This window comes from Trachinotus anak, unplaced genomic scaffold (genome assembly GCF_046630095.1).
Source record: "Trachinotus anak isolate AG129_WGS33_773 ecotype Australia unplaced genomic scaffold, CSIRO_AGI_Tana_v1 ptg000002l, whole genome shotgun sequence".
NCBI lineage: Eukaryota > Metazoa > Chordata > Actinopteri > Carangiformes > Carangidae > Trachinotus > Trachinotus anak.
This window is the reverse complement of record NW_027273853.1, coordinates 19,640,051-19,655,419: the sequence shown is the minus strand read 5'-3', so window position 1 is coordinate 19,655,419 and position 15,369 is coordinate 19,640,051. Positions and strand designations below refer to the sequence as shown.

The 15,369-nt window shown below is 39.6% G+C and overlaps 1 protein-coding gene across 1 annotated transcript; it reads left to right on the top strand.

Annotated features, from left to right (window-relative positions):
* The first annotated feature begins 2,076 nt into the window (after nucleotides 1–2,076).
* On the top strand, nucleotides 2,077–14,999 carry cry1b (cryptochrome circadian regulator 1b). Its single transcript, XM_071504505.1, has 12 exons — nucleotides 2,077–2,873; nucleotides 7,271–7,379; nucleotides 7,788–7,930; nucleotides 8,047–8,231; nucleotides 8,359–8,447; nucleotides 9,037–9,177; nucleotides 9,727–10,038; nucleotides 10,154–10,305; nucleotides 10,808–11,010; nucleotides 12,556–12,693; nucleotides 13,126–14,677; nucleotides 14,895–14,999. Exons 1-11 carry the CDS (start codon nucleotides 2,716–2,718, stop codon nucleotides 13,206–13,208), a joined length of 1,713 nt encoding a protein of 570 aa, XP_071360606.1. The 5' UTR covers nucleotides 2,077–2,715; the 3' UTR covers nucleotides 13,209–14,677; nucleotides 14,895–14,999.
* Nucleotides 15,000–15,369: the final 370 nt, after the last annotated feature.

The following is a 15,369-nucleotide window of genomic DNA, read 5'->3' as shown; positions in this document are numbered from 1 at the left end:
GAAAAGGGGTAAATGTTAAAATGTGTGCTGCAATTTATTCTAAGGGCTTTCAAAAACAATTCCTGGTTAATACTGCCATCTAGTGTCTACCTGCAATGCTGCATGCAATGACATGTGAGTGTAAATTATTTCCCATTGAAGCTGGCCTCATCCCATGAGAGCAGCTATTAGTTTTGATCACAATGACCCAGAACTGTGATGGAGCATAATTAACTTACCCTAGTCTTTTTCAATAACTTTCTTATGGTGAAACTTGGTCTAATCAAGTCCTGACATGAGCAATTGGAATATACAAAAAAGACTGTAATTCTTGAGAGTATGAGAGTACTGAGAGTAGGGATTCAACTATGGATTACACTGGCTTTTGGAAAAAGTGAAAAAATCATAAAGATTGATCAGTGAAATTATATTTTTGAGAAGTTATGAGAAGGTAGGGAATGGGGAAAAAAAAACACCAGATATTGTCCAGCAATTTACAGTTCCAACAAGGCAGTCATACAAACCCAAAAGCTGACCTACTGCAGTGTTGGGGTTTGTCACCCCTCCTACAGTAAAATAGCCTGAGTTATCTATTATGACTGTGTGAAAGCCAGGCTAAACCCCTAAAAACAGCATATTGTAGATACATCCACTGTAATTTAGTCTGAGAGTGATGCACTCCTGGAGCCACTGAGGAAGTTTGTGAAGCAGCTGAAAAAGAAAGTCGAAAACTACAGAAGTCCCTCTCATGAATATGCCAGGAGCTATTATGGAATAGCCACAGCGCAGACTTTACTGCCTTACATTAAGCTTTGCTGTTTATTTTCAGACATTGGTTTCTGAATCACTGAGCATTTTCCCATTAGTCTTCTTTAAATGACTACAACAGAAATGGAAGTTATAATGTTTTGATCATTTTAAAAGCCTGTACAAGTAGATACTTAGTGTAATAGTCAAATATAGCCCACTGTATTGCTCCAGAGGCCTGGTCTGTTGCAGTGATATATTTTGACATCCTGCTCTAAGGTGATGCAGTTTGTTCTTCTTGTGTCAGCACAGTACTTTCTCTTTCTTTACCCTGTCATTTCTGTGTGATATAAAGGAGCAGGGACAAATCATACAATTATTCATAAAACAATTCAATCCAGCATTTCATAACTATATACTTGCTATAATGCTGTACATGGCTGGATTAACCTCCTAGAGGGCCCAAGGCTAAAATTTGTTGTTGGGCCCTAATTGACCCCCAGAGTTTCATTATTTCCCCAGACACCCAGGAATGAGCACTCTAAAGCTGAAATGATTAGCTTATTAACTGATTAGTTGATTAACAGGAAATTAACTTGCGATGATTTTTAAAACTGATTTATTGCCTTGGTCATTTTAAAACAAATAATAATTTAAAAAAAAAAAACCTAATAAATAACGGTGCCCTCATCATATGTGATACTGTGGCCTACTTTATTGGTGCAAATTACAAACAGATTTGTGATTCATTAAATTATTCATACCCGATTTATAGTTACGAAGTGAACCTATGGCTTTGGAGTTTGGGATCCCTGGGCAGTTCTTTGTTGGGTTGATATAATACAGCCTTGGCCCTGTACGGTTACATATTAGCTATTGTAGATTTAATGTCATAATTTAATCTTTTATGTAATTTAACGTGGCTCACATTGGATAAAGATTAGCGTCTCTTAGAGTGGGTGGAGCTTGGCATGTTCGACCAAACGCACAACCGCAGTGTGAACGGTGCGTCCTCTGTGATATATCGAGCACACCTGATCCGAGCCAGGCCTCGCCGCACGGCATGTGCTCATCCGGGTACCTCTGGCTAAACCACATAACACAAGCCAAATCCTCCGATTAGCTGCTTCACCAGAAACCTTTAGTGGTTATTTTTTATTTCTGCTCCCCCAGAGTGAAGCCTGACATTAAATGTTGAGAGGACATGAGTGAATATCGATGTTTGAATCATTTCAAACAACCACATTCAATGTGTAAGCGGAGATGAGAAACCACATTATGGAAACGTGACAGAGAAATTGTTGTATAACGGCGGATTCTGACCAATCAGAGCGCTCCATTCCTCCCTGCGTATCCTTGTGGGTGGATATGTTGATACAGAAAGGACGTCTTGCATGGCCGGCGAGTTTCACAGCGGTTACAATTTATACACAATGTTTAGCCTGTTTCTAGGGTTGAGTCTGTGTTAGATTCGCGGAGACTGGCTTGATACAAACCGGAAATATTTGCGCGTTGGTACTTTTCTTTGCGACCTCGTAGCTTGTGTTACGCGGACTTCACTCCCGCCTCGTGTGGCAGCTGACGAAACTTAAACAACTGAAACATCGCCGCTGGCTGCAGACGGGTTCATTTTGAGCTGAATTTTGTGAAGAAAAAAAAATCTGCTAACTTCGTCGTTGCTACTAATCGAGACAAGAGTTGTGCCGTTTTTTTCTGCGCCCTTCGGGGTCACCTGCTGCCCACACATGCAGCCGCTGCTGGTCCGGAGACCCAACTCTGTGGATATGTTCATGGAGCAAGGTTAAGGTCAGACAAACCTTTGAACGCTTCACCACGAATCCAGGTTTAAATCTGCCTCGTCTTTGGATCTTAATGGACACTTGACTGTTTTGCAACCAAATCAACGCAAGAGGGCGCCTTTTTGTTGTTTTGGGGAACCCCGTTCCCTCTTTCTGACCCCACTTGGGATAAATAAAGAAGGCAGGCGACATGGTGGTCAACAGCATCCACTGGTTCAGGAAGGGACTGCGGTTGCACGACAACCCGTCTCTGAGGGACTCTATCCGGGGAGCGGACACCCTGCGCTGCATCTACATCCTGGACCCCTGGTTCGCAGGGTCCTCCAATGTGGGCATCAACAGGTGGAGGTAAGGGGTGGGACAGGAGATGAGTGCCAAAGGGAATGATAGGCGGGTTTAGGTTTGAACAATTTATTTATCATTACTGGATCTCCATCCTAAATCTAGTGAACTCTAGACTCTGGCAGATGGGCCATCCAATGATCTCCCATTTCCACTCAATGTGGCAGATGGTCCATCCAGTGATCTCCCATTTCCACTCAATGTACCACATACCTGTAAGTCCAAAGTGCCACATGTTTGCGTTTCTGGTTAAATCCTATGCAAACAAACACTAAAGGGTATAACTGATATGAAAAATGTTTGTGTTTGGTTTTCTGAATGAAAGGGTTTGTTTTTAGTTGTCAAAAAATGATGCGCACTATTGAGGTCATCCAAAAAGCTTAGTTGCACATTTTAAGTAACTGCTGCTTTATCAGGTGGCATTTTAGGGCATTATATTTGTACATATATATATATATATATATATATATATATATATATATATATATATATATATATATATAATATAGATCATCTATAGGGTATAATTGTCACTACAAAACAAAACAGTTGAGACACTTAACATTGCTCTATGTATGTAAGAGAATATCAAATGACTTGGCATAGCCTGTGTTCTACCTCGTGTACAGACAGGACGACACCATGTGGAGGCTGTCATAGTTACTCCCCCTTAAGTTGCAAACATGCAAACAAAACATGGTGAATAATCCTGGAAAAATGCTGGAGAAAGACTAAAGAGATGAAGAGAAGGATAAAGAGAGGTAGTGCAAAATTGTGCTTTCTAATGGGCCGTGTAACTTTAACAATCCCTGCATACCACCTCCTGAAGGAAACCTGTAATAAAATCTAAATATATTTAGAATTAATTCTATTGATGTACTCATGATAAGGCTGACAAAACCTGTTTTTAGAATAGAACCAGGTGTCTAGGATACCTTCAGACTTTCATACCGATCACTGTTGACTCTGACAGCCTTTCATTTTTCAAGATATGTGTGTCATTTCCTCTCAGTATTTTCCATTTTTAGCTTTTTTTAGACTTTTGCTGATCATTTGTGGTGGTATGGTTGTGGTTGTCTCACAAGAAAAACTGTCATCAATTTATTTACAGTACGCTGTCTGCAGTTGCATGTGTTCAATTAGTGATTAAGACCTGGGCCAATTCCATTTAGTTTTGGGTTGTTAAAAATAAACCAATTTTATATATCCTTTACCTCCCTTAATTTCTGGACATTAACCATCATTGCTGAAGAGCTAATGGAAAACTACTCAAATATAAGATATTAGAAATGTTACCAGCCAGTGTCTGTTTTCATGTTGATATTTACTGCATTAACACTGTATTTGGTTGTTCACTGCAGATTTAAGATGGCCAGTGTTTGAGAAATACTTTGACCTCTGGATTATAATGACGAATCCACAAGGCTTGATAAGCATGATGTCTGTTGTTCGGCCTTTAAAACCAGCATCAGAGGTAGTCACAGAGCCAGATCAACATCTATGTAAAAGGGAGAGCCGCCAGGACAGGCCAGAGGCCACTATTGTGTTACACGTTACCCATCTGATTCTGGAATGTGGGCTTGCTATCTTAAATCACACACGTGAGGCAGCATTATGCCGGCTTCATTTGGTTCAGTATCAACAAGCAAAGATGGCATATTGGAGGTTCTTCTTAAAGGCAATAGAGCAGGATCTTTGTGTAAAAGGGGCTGTGGTGTAAAGGCTCTAGGTAGTGAACACGGTGCCTGGTGCCAAACCCTCACGATGATATGCGCCATTTTTTCCCCACTTACTAACTCTGCTGCTCAGCCCTCAATTTGAAGGGTAAGAAATCGGGTCAGTGTGTTGTCATGGTCATTGCGTCATGCCCTCTCACAGTTTTGACCTACATTAAACACACACTCATCAGACACCCCACCCCACACCACCCCCTTTAGTCAGCTACACCACCTCATTTAAAACATGCGCATTACTTCCAGCTCATCGCATGCATCCACTTGTTCAGCTTTTCCCATATTACCATGGACACTTTTACAGCATTTCAAAGTTCACTGGCAGTCAGTGCAAGTGCTCTGTTTCTGTATACAATAACATCACTTCTAAGTGTTTATGGAAAAGTAATTTAACGATTCTTTGTAATAATAAACTGAAGAGAACAGACAGTTCATACAAACTTCATATGAGCAGTGTAAAAAGTTATTTTCTGCATATTCATAGTATTTATGTTTATAATACACAAGACTAATTTCCCTCATTGATACGGTTGATTACAAGCGAGTTCAGGTTTGCTGTCATTGGTCAACAGAGAAAAAGTTTAAATGCAGAAAAATATTTGTCTTTCTGCCTCTCTCTGCATTAAATGTTAGGAAGTTACCACACGGACACAGGGCCCAGTCTCATGTTAAGTGTCATTGTTTGGTTGCTGGTAACATTTTGCAGATGCAGTGTATAGTGGTCTTGTGTGTCTACAAACACTTCACCAGAAGAGGGCTACCTATTCACACACTTGAGTCTTCAGTCTCGTGCACTGTCCCTTTAAGTGAGCTCTTTGTTCTGTTGTTTTAATACAGTCTATAGTCCATAGCAGGTGATCAAATGATAGTGTTAATTTCCATTTTCATTAAAGCAGAGCTAATTGGCATTCTCAAGTTTTTGATAGTGGGTGGCTGTCTTTGTTCACAGATGTATAATCCTTGTGTTTCTACACTGCAGTTTAATAACACAGAGTTAAGGACTTATTGTGCTTTTCAAAGTTTTCCCTTTTCTATAGTGTGCTATAGTGTTTTTTTTTTTTGTTTTTTTTTGTCCATGTAAATGTCTACAAAGTCAAGGATCAAAGTACACACCTCTGTCAGGGCAAAAAACACTTTTCTCATTTCCATGAAACACCTCATTAGGGGTCCAGGCCTTACTTCCTAGACTTATTGATCTCAGTAAGTCCCTCAGTGCCATCCACTTTCAAGCTGCACACTCCCTGCAAGCATGGCGCACATCCTAGCACACAACTACTTCAAATTTAGTCCAGGTCTGTGGTCAAAAACTCTTTTTTGCTTAGAAAGTTTCCAAACTGAGTAAAATGACCAGGAAATATCTAAGTGGCAGCCATGATGAGAGCTTGTCAAATTCTCTAATTTATAAGGAAAGGTGCTTCAATACTTCCTATTTCCCTTCTTATCTCCTTTAGCATAGGATACATTGGACTTTCCTTTACAGAAACAGAGGAGAAAAGGCCGTCCCAGAACTCCTCTTTCAAATTCAGTTAGGAGACATTATGAAGAGCAAATCATATTTATTATCATCATAATAATCTATAGATAAATGTCTGCAGCTGGTAGTGGGTATGCTTGTTTTCCTGATCCAGTCTAGCTAGCGAAGATGGATAGGGTCTATCATCTTCTGATTCAAGATCAGAATCTGGCTCAGACTGATGAGGCAGAACCAACAGCATAATTATATTCATGTCAGTCTGTTTACAGCTGCGTGAGGAAACAAGACATAGGCAGAATGTGTAGTTGCTGGCAGGCTGACCCATTAGAGCACACTAAGCTCTGACTGGTCAGCTTCGGGGGGGGGGGGGGGGGGCTTAAATAGCCCTGAGCTCTAACCAAAGCATTTCAGACAGTAGCTGAATAGAGTGCAGTGTAAGATGTATAAGAAAAATAAAGTCTTTTTGGAGCATTGAATCATGTAAATCTGTTTTAGTAGACACCAAAAATAAAATGGGCATAATATGTCAAGTTAAATTAGGCGTAGTAGTAGTAGTTGGAAGCGTATTATTTTATTGTAAGACAAATTTCATTTGTCATTTCATTCATTCATCAGTTTTTGCAGTTGAACCAAATGTGATTATGACTTTTAATTTTAAGATTTGATGGAAAAACAGGCCAAAGGGAAGCTCCCTCTAAATATTGCCATGTTATAGTAATTGTCCTTGTACAATAACAATTGTTGTCTATTATAATACTGGTGATTGTTGGTAATTCTAAAGAGGTGTTGTTTATTCAGTTGCTTTGTGTAATTAAGTGTAAGGTCCGTCTATGTGGATATAAACTTGTCCTCTTGTCATTCCAGTGGCCAAACGTAAACTGAGATTTAAGGCTCAGTGGATTTATTGTATACAATATTACAATATTGTCATCATAACATTTATTTTGCTGTTCTTCTTGTTAAGGGATGTGTTGGTGAGACGTTCATTTACACTGAATATAGTCACAGTTGATGATTTATACATGGGTTACACACACACACACACACACACACCAGTGGTTGTGTAGACTCCCAGTAGACCTTTTCACATCAGCTAAGTGGTGACATGATTGCATTTTGTGTAACAGTGGTCTGTGGGAAGGCGTTATCTTACATGTATAATCAATTAACTGATCCTTCTGTCTTTCTGGTTCCAGGTTTTTGTTGCATTGTTTAGAGGACTTGGATGCCAGCCTGCGCAAACTCAACTCCCGCTTATTTGTCATCAGAGGCCAGCCAACAGATGTCTTCCCTCGTCTTTTTAAGGTACCAGAGATTAGATAGATAAGAAGATGCAGCTGTATACTTAGCTTTGCTATGGTTTGAAATAAATCTAGTTTTTAAAAGTACCTAAAACAGACTTCACAATTTTGACACTGCACTAAACTTAAATTAAAAAAGCATCTTAAGTATCAGTGTATGTTTAAGATTATATTTAATCTCCTATGACTCTAATTACGTATTAAGCAACCTTACAATTGGGCCTGAACCCTTGTTTGAGGATAATCAATTCCAGTTTGTTGTGAAAGATACTCAAATCAGACAGGAGATTTTATCGTAAACACTGTGGTCTCGGCCTTTATCTCTGTTAGTCCATCTTTTACATGCATTTCTGTTCAGAATAATATATTATATATAATACTGTCTGTGTGTGTATATCACATTTTTCCTCAGGAATGGCAGATCAACCGTTTATCTTATGAATATGACTCTGAGCCATTTGGCAAGGAACGTGATGCAGCCATCCAAAAACTAGCCAACGAGGCTGCGGTAGAGGTCATGGTGCGGATTTCACACACGCTCTATGATCTGGACAAGTGAGTAACAAACCTGTTTGAAACTATATGGATTGTGTTTGCCTGCTTTGTGTGTGTGTATGTGTGTGTGTTAGGTTTCATTCCCTTTTCATACATTCTCTTTTTCTCTGTTAAAGGATCATAGAACTCAATGGTGGTCAGCCTCCTCTTACGTACAAGCGCTTCCAGGCCCTCATCAACCGTATGGATGCTGCGGAGCTGCCTGCAGAGACAATCACTTCTGAGGTCATTAAAAAATGTGCCACACCAATCAGCGACAACCATGATGACAAGTTTGGGGTGCCCTCCCTGGAAGAACTTGGTAAGTTTTTGTCTTTAGTTATAAGTGTGTGAATGTTCTCTGCTTTGATGGTGGCTGGTGTTGGATTACACTGTATATATAAATGCAAACCAGCACAGTCACAGGGTTGTATGTTTTTATTTTTCAGGTTTTGAGACAGAGGGCCTGACCACAGCAGTATGGCCTGGTGGAGAAACAGAGGCCCTCATGAGGCTAGAGCGGCACCTGGAGAGGAAGGTAAAAAAGACAATTTACTCCACAGTATAGACGGAAAAGAAATGAATGCAGTTACCATTACTTCTGGCTTTAGCTCACCAATCACCTTGCTAAAGTCAATGTCTTAGTCAAAATATCAAAATTGACATCCCCCTGATATACTCTTGTGTGAACTTTTTAGTTGATGGGGTGACATGTAAAAAAGGCAAGTGGACAAGAGGGGCCTGCATATTTCATTAACTTAGATTTAGAACTTTTAGATACTATTTAGCCTAGAATAGGGGAGAATAGACCAATTTCAACATAACTAGAAAGCAGAGATCATTAGAAAATATTTTGGTTTGGTTTCAGCAGAAGAACAGAAAAACCAGTAAACCTGAATACATTTTAATATTACTATAACTGAATTTTTAGACAGCCTGTTTATTCCACTCACTTCAAGTGATATGCTATATCACAGACTTGAGTCCGTGTCACCTCTTTTGTGCCTCAAGTTTTGAAGCCTGAGACTCAAAAGTTTCCTATCTTATTGATGTCTGTCATTCATTCAGGTGCATATGTTCAGTGTTATTATTTCATTTAAAGTGACTGACTGACCATCGTTTTACAGGCATGGGTGGCAAACTTTGAGCGTCCTCGTATGAATGCTAACTCCCTGCTGGCCAGTCCCACAGGGCTCAGCCCCTACCTGCGCTTTGGATGTCTCTCCTGTCGGCTCTTCTACTTCAAACTTACTGACCTGTACAGGAAGGTATGAATGACCCCAGACAAGACATGTATATAACCTGAGCTATCCCTTTAAAATGGTTCATTAGCTTAGAAGCAATCTGTAGCTCAGGAGCATTGTCGAATGTTTGTCAGACACTACAAACACCAGTAAACTCTTTTAAGAAACCTAATGCGTAAGTGGACATATAAAAGAGCCACAATGCTGTTTATTTATAAAATCCTAATTGTTCAACTCAGACAATGGCTGTCTGAAAGCACAGAGAGCAAATGATTGGCGATAATGATTGTATGGTGATTACTGGAGACTCAAATCACTGCAATTTTGTGGTCTGAGGTCAAAGAACCATTTGACAGTAATAATGCACCACACTGCAGTACCTGAAATCTTTAAATACTGAACATCTGGCTGTTCAGACTCAAGTCTGTCTTGAGTCTTATATTTGGATTTTTTTATTATTCTAAAGTAAGAGTGGAAAAACATTAATTTTGTATAATGGTGAAAGAGTCAAACTTCTGCAGATGATAAACTTCATTTTGAATCATGTTGTCTTTGTGTTTTCTATCCTGTCAGGTCAAGAAGAACAGCACCCCACCACTGTCCTTGTATGGGCAGCTGTTGTGGAGGGAGTTCTTCTATACGACTGCCACCAACAACCCCTGCTTTGACAAGATGGAGGGAAACCCTGTGTGTGTCCAGATCCCCTGGGACAGAAACCCAGAGGCTCTGGCCAAGTGGGCAGAGGGACGGACAGGTTTTCCCTGGATAGATGCCATTATGACCCAGCTAAGGCAGGAGGGTTGGATCCATCACTTGGCAAGGCATGCCGTGGCCTGCTTCCTCACCAGGGGAGACCTCTGGATCCGCTGGGAGGAAGGCATGAAAGTAAGAACTGAGAAAAGAACATGAAGCTACCTGTCTGCTGTCCCGGTGCTTCTCGCCCTGATTTAAATTACCACCATCCTTTGTCTGAACTGTCTACTGTCCGTGTCTTGTACAGGTCTTTGAAGAGTTGCTGTTGGACGCAGACTGGAGTGTAAACGCTGGCAGCTGGATGTGGCTTTCATGCAGTTCATTTTTCCAGCAGTTTTTCCACTGCTACTGCCCTGTGGGATTTGGACGACGCACTGATCCCAATGGTGACTACATAAGGTCAGTCCGCACTTTCAGCCTTTCATAAGCCCCCTGCAGTCATTTCAACCAGAGAAGGACTATCACACAGTTAGCTTGTGTTCTCTTGTAGCCTCAGATGGGGGAAATGATTTGTCCTGGTAATCAACAAATTGTTTAAAATTTCACACAAATTTTGTTGTATTTGTGATAATGTGGTTTATCTACACCACACCACCTAGGTTCTCCTAAATATAAAATGTGATGCAGTCATGTGCAGTAATTGGTAAAACAGCTATAAAAATTGTGTAACCTCCAGTGTCAGTATTAATAGAAAAATATAATGAACTTTCACAGACAATATTAATAGTAGTTGAACAGCTAATTTAATTTGGCTCATTTGTAACATCTCAGACAAGACTGTCACATGTATCCGTAGTGTTTTACATCAGTCTGCTTTACCTTATATAATGTTCCACCCATTTTTTATCTTTATTTTTTTCAGTCTACACCTGTCTTCAATCTCCTCTCTTTCTGCTTCCAGGCGTTATTTGCCCATATTGAGGGGCTTTCCAGCTAAATACATTTATGATCCCTGGAATGCCCCAGAGGAAGTGCAGAAGGCAGCCAAGTGTATTATAGGAGTGCACTACCCCAAGCCCATGGTGAACCATGCTGAGGCCAGCCGCATCAACATAGAGCGGATGAAGCAAATTTACCAGCAGCTTTCCTGCTACAGAGGACTGGGTAGGGACATGACTCAGATACTAACACATTCATTTTAATTTTGCCACCTGCATTTGTACAGATAAACATTCCTCAATGAAAATAGCCTGTCATTAACAGCCCACAATACCACCATTTCCTATAAAGCCTTTGTCATGAGACCCAACCCCATACACCATGATGTCAGATAGTATATCTGAAAGCTAACATACTATGTGCATCAGAGCAATTGCTCTGCTTGCCAAATGCACAGCACACAATTCTTAATTAGAAAACACTAAACTAAATAAATGCTACCTTTTTGTGATTGATGAGGGTCATTTGACAGATAGAATACCTGAAATTGTGCTACTATTTCAAAAAACCACATTCACAACCACACAAGTACAAAAAAATTGCCTGACACATGTAAAAATATGTATAAAAAGCCCAAAAATGCAAACATTATCCGTACACATCCATGTTGTTCTCTAGGTCAGACTCAAGTCTTAACAGCAAGCTGTTAGCAGTGTTTATAAGGCTAAAAACAATAGAGCTTTGTTACTGTCATATGGTTCTTTGACCTCTGACCATGAAATTGCAGTGATTTGAATTGTCAGTAATCGCCATACAATCATTATCACCAATCAGCTGTTTTCTGTGCTTCCAGGCTTATTGAGGCACTCATTGTCTGAGTTGATCGATTAGGATTTCATTAATGCAAAGCATTGTGGCTCTTTTTATATGTCCTATGTCATATATGTATTTACATGCTCCAGGGCTACAGATGGCTGTTGCTTATTGTTCTGGTTATTTGACATGGGGTTATGTGCGGTAGTCATGCAAAGTCAGTGTATTACCTGAAGTAGATTCAGATCAGTGCACTGCCAGTTAGAAGAGACAGCAGGGAACACGGCACACTGGCAGAGTGATGTGCTGCTGTGCACATGGCCAGCAGAAAAAAAGTGTTTTAGACACTTTTAAAAGATGCCCACCAAAACAGTCCAATATCCGTTTGAAATGTCCGCATCATTTAGAATATTTTCAGTGCTTTATCTTCTTCCCGTCAAAACAGCATTTTCCTTTGTTATTACAACTTCCTCAACCGCTTTACTGTATTTCTATGCACAAGCACACATATGAGCGCACTGTATAACACCACAGCCACAGGTCATCTGATCGAGTTAATGAGAAAGAGCTAAACTTCACTTTGTTTTGATAGGAAGATTAAGCACTGAAAATATTCTAAATGAAGCGAATATTTAAACGGATATTGAATGGTTTTGGTGGGCATCTTTTAGTGTCTAGAACACATTTTTTATGCTGGCCCCTGTGCACAGCAGCACATCGCTCAGCTTCTGTGCCGATGCTCCCGGCTGCTTCTCTAAAGTGGCATCGCGCTGATCAGAATCTACTGCAGGTAACACACTGACTATGCATGATTACCTCTCACAACCCCACGTCAAATAACCAGAACTATCACTTTAACATCATGTCAAAGAAGAAACTAATTTGGCTAATTTGTCATTATCTTCACAAAAAAGCATTGTCTTGTGGGTAAATTAAAATGCCTCGTTCTCCTTGCAGGCCTGCTGGCAACAGTACCTGCCAATCCCAACAATGGTGCAAGTGGCAGTAACGTTGCAGGAGTCAACACAGGAACCAGTCAAGGTCCAGGAGGGTCCTCCCAAGACCCATCCGTTCATGAGGGAACGTCTCGAACAGGTACACAGGCTAGATGGTTGCCATCGCCATTGGTTAAAATACATTTAAACTGTACAATCGAGACAAGATACCAACGCGTTATTGACTCAAATTCATCACACTCATTGCTAAAATTAATACCCATGACACTTAGGTAATTTGGCAAAATAATATTTGTTAAGTTCAAATATTTGATATCCCTAGCCTGCAGGATTGCTGTTAGCCTTTTAGAACTGGTTTCTGAATATTTGGCTGTATTGCAGAGCAAACTACTGCTGTTCTGCCAAATAATAATAATAATAATAATTATCCACTAAGTGAAGTCGCTTCACTGCAAAAGGAAGTAATAGCTTCATAAGTATATTCATTTCACCCTGTGTGTTTTTTTTTTTATTCCATTCAAAACATAAATCTCTTATTAATACATGTACTGTGTGTTATGTTTTAATGCAGAAAAAGGACAGTCGACGCAGAAGAGGCGCCGTGAAGAGGCTCCATCTGAGAGCAGCTGTAAATCCTGGAGGCAGAGTAAATAGTGTGTAAAAGACAGGATACAAAGGTCCTCTCTGTTGGTCTGTTTCATCTGGTATCATCCTCTCCTGCAGGGTCACAGTAATAACTGTAACTACCAGCCATGGAAGAGACAGAATGTGCGTGTTTGATCCAGCTGTTACCGTCGGCTGTTGGTCTAAAGGACTCTTCACTGTACATTATATCTGTCATGCGTCGATCAGTCACGTCTGGGTCTTCTTATACTGTAAAACACATCACACATCTCAGGAACGTGAAGAAATTACCTTTTCACAGCAGGTTAAGAACTGAAGTCTTAACATCAGAGTGTTGCGAGGCCACCTGTTGTCTTCCACTACAGTATTTGTGGCCTCCACACCTTCATGTGAAAGTGTCAAAATCTCCAATCTAAATCCCATCTGAGTGATGGGATCACAAGATTTGTTCTATACATCAGCTGACACCCTCACCCATCGATAGCACACTGACATAGACTGGAATACATTAACTACCCTGCATAAACACAGTTGTATCTTTTCTCCAGAACAAGCCCCTAACTGTTTCATATCAGTAATATTAAGTCAAACTGTCATGAATGTACATATTGTAAGAATAAATGCTTTCAAAGATTTAGGATACAAGAGTCTGATGTACAGTAGTAAAGAAAATTAGAAGCAAGAGTGTCAGGTTGGGCAATAAAGGAAGCCTTAGAAAGGCTGTCATACTTTGTAAATATTAATTGTTTTTCATTTCCAACTTTTATATTTGGTCATGGAATTTCACTACTCCTTTTGTAAATAATATTACCAAAACTCAAAAGTTCAACCATGAATGAATGTGCTTTTGTCTCCCATGTGATCGTAAATCTATTATTTTTGTATTAAGTATGACCAAATTCCAACTGTATTGAAATGGCAATATAAGACAAAAAAACATTGTTGTATCTTTTTTTTTTTTTAATTATTTTGCACAATGCAAATTGTATTGCCATCATTCTTGTCACATAAAAAATTCCAGTAATTGTGAACAGTATTTAAAAATTTAAATGAAATTTTCTTTGCAAAATTTAAAAATGAAATTGTTTGTGTTTTGTTAATCATTTGGAAAGAAAAGTGATCCCAAAGTCTCCTGCTGCCACTGAATAGGCAGGAAGGATCCTACTACTTTAAGAAAATCTGAAAACTCCAGGAATGTGAGATATGGCCTCAGCCAGCAACTCCGAGAAACTATACTCAAAGTCCTACTTCTACATTTCCTGTAGCCTGTATTTTTTTTTTATTTTTTTTTTTGGTTTAATTTACTTGACTGTGAAGCTGTAAAGCTGCCAATTATGTTTTGGCTTAAATTGCATTGTTTAGAATAATACACCACCACCACAAGGGATTTTTGGTTTCTATATGAATTACACAACATTTTGTACCTGTTCGGAGGGTCCTCACAACGTATCAAGGCACAATAGAATCACAGTCATTGTTGTCCGTGGGTCTACATCACAGCTCTTTACCTCAATAGGATGATGAGAACAGTGGGCTTCTTTGACATATAACGAAACACATTCACTTCTAACCCAATCAGTATCACAAGAGAAACCCATGACTGTTGAAAAGGATAAACATACCATTAAATCTTCTATTACTTTCACAATATCATGTAACAGACTCTAATCTCAACTAATATTTTGACTTTTGAAAACATGAAAAAAGTGGGATCAGTGACATTAATGTTACACTTTACTCCTTTGACAAGCCAAAATGTGAAAGTGAAAGTGGAAACACCCATGTGACAACGTAACACCTTCAGCCATTCTGCATCTGCTGAGGAACCACAACGATATAAAGGGTCCATTATCTTATCCTGGGGAAGCAATTAAATACTTTTTGCACAGAGCCCTGCATCCAGCAACCAGCCATGGAATGAAATGCAGCACCTACAAAATGTACGAACCTTTTCATGTTTTATTTTGATCTCACGTTTCACTTTGATAAACAGTGGAGTTACATCAAGGAGTCTAATGCAATTATCCAAGAAATCTCTACAAGTGATGTTAATTAGGTGCAGCCCTAGATGCCCTATAGGGATGGGCTTGGGAAGTTAATGCTTACGTAACACATTAATTTATGTTTCATATTTCTGTTCAAATTTGACACTACAGAGGTCTTCAGTTAAAAAAGTTTAAAAAGCCATCCA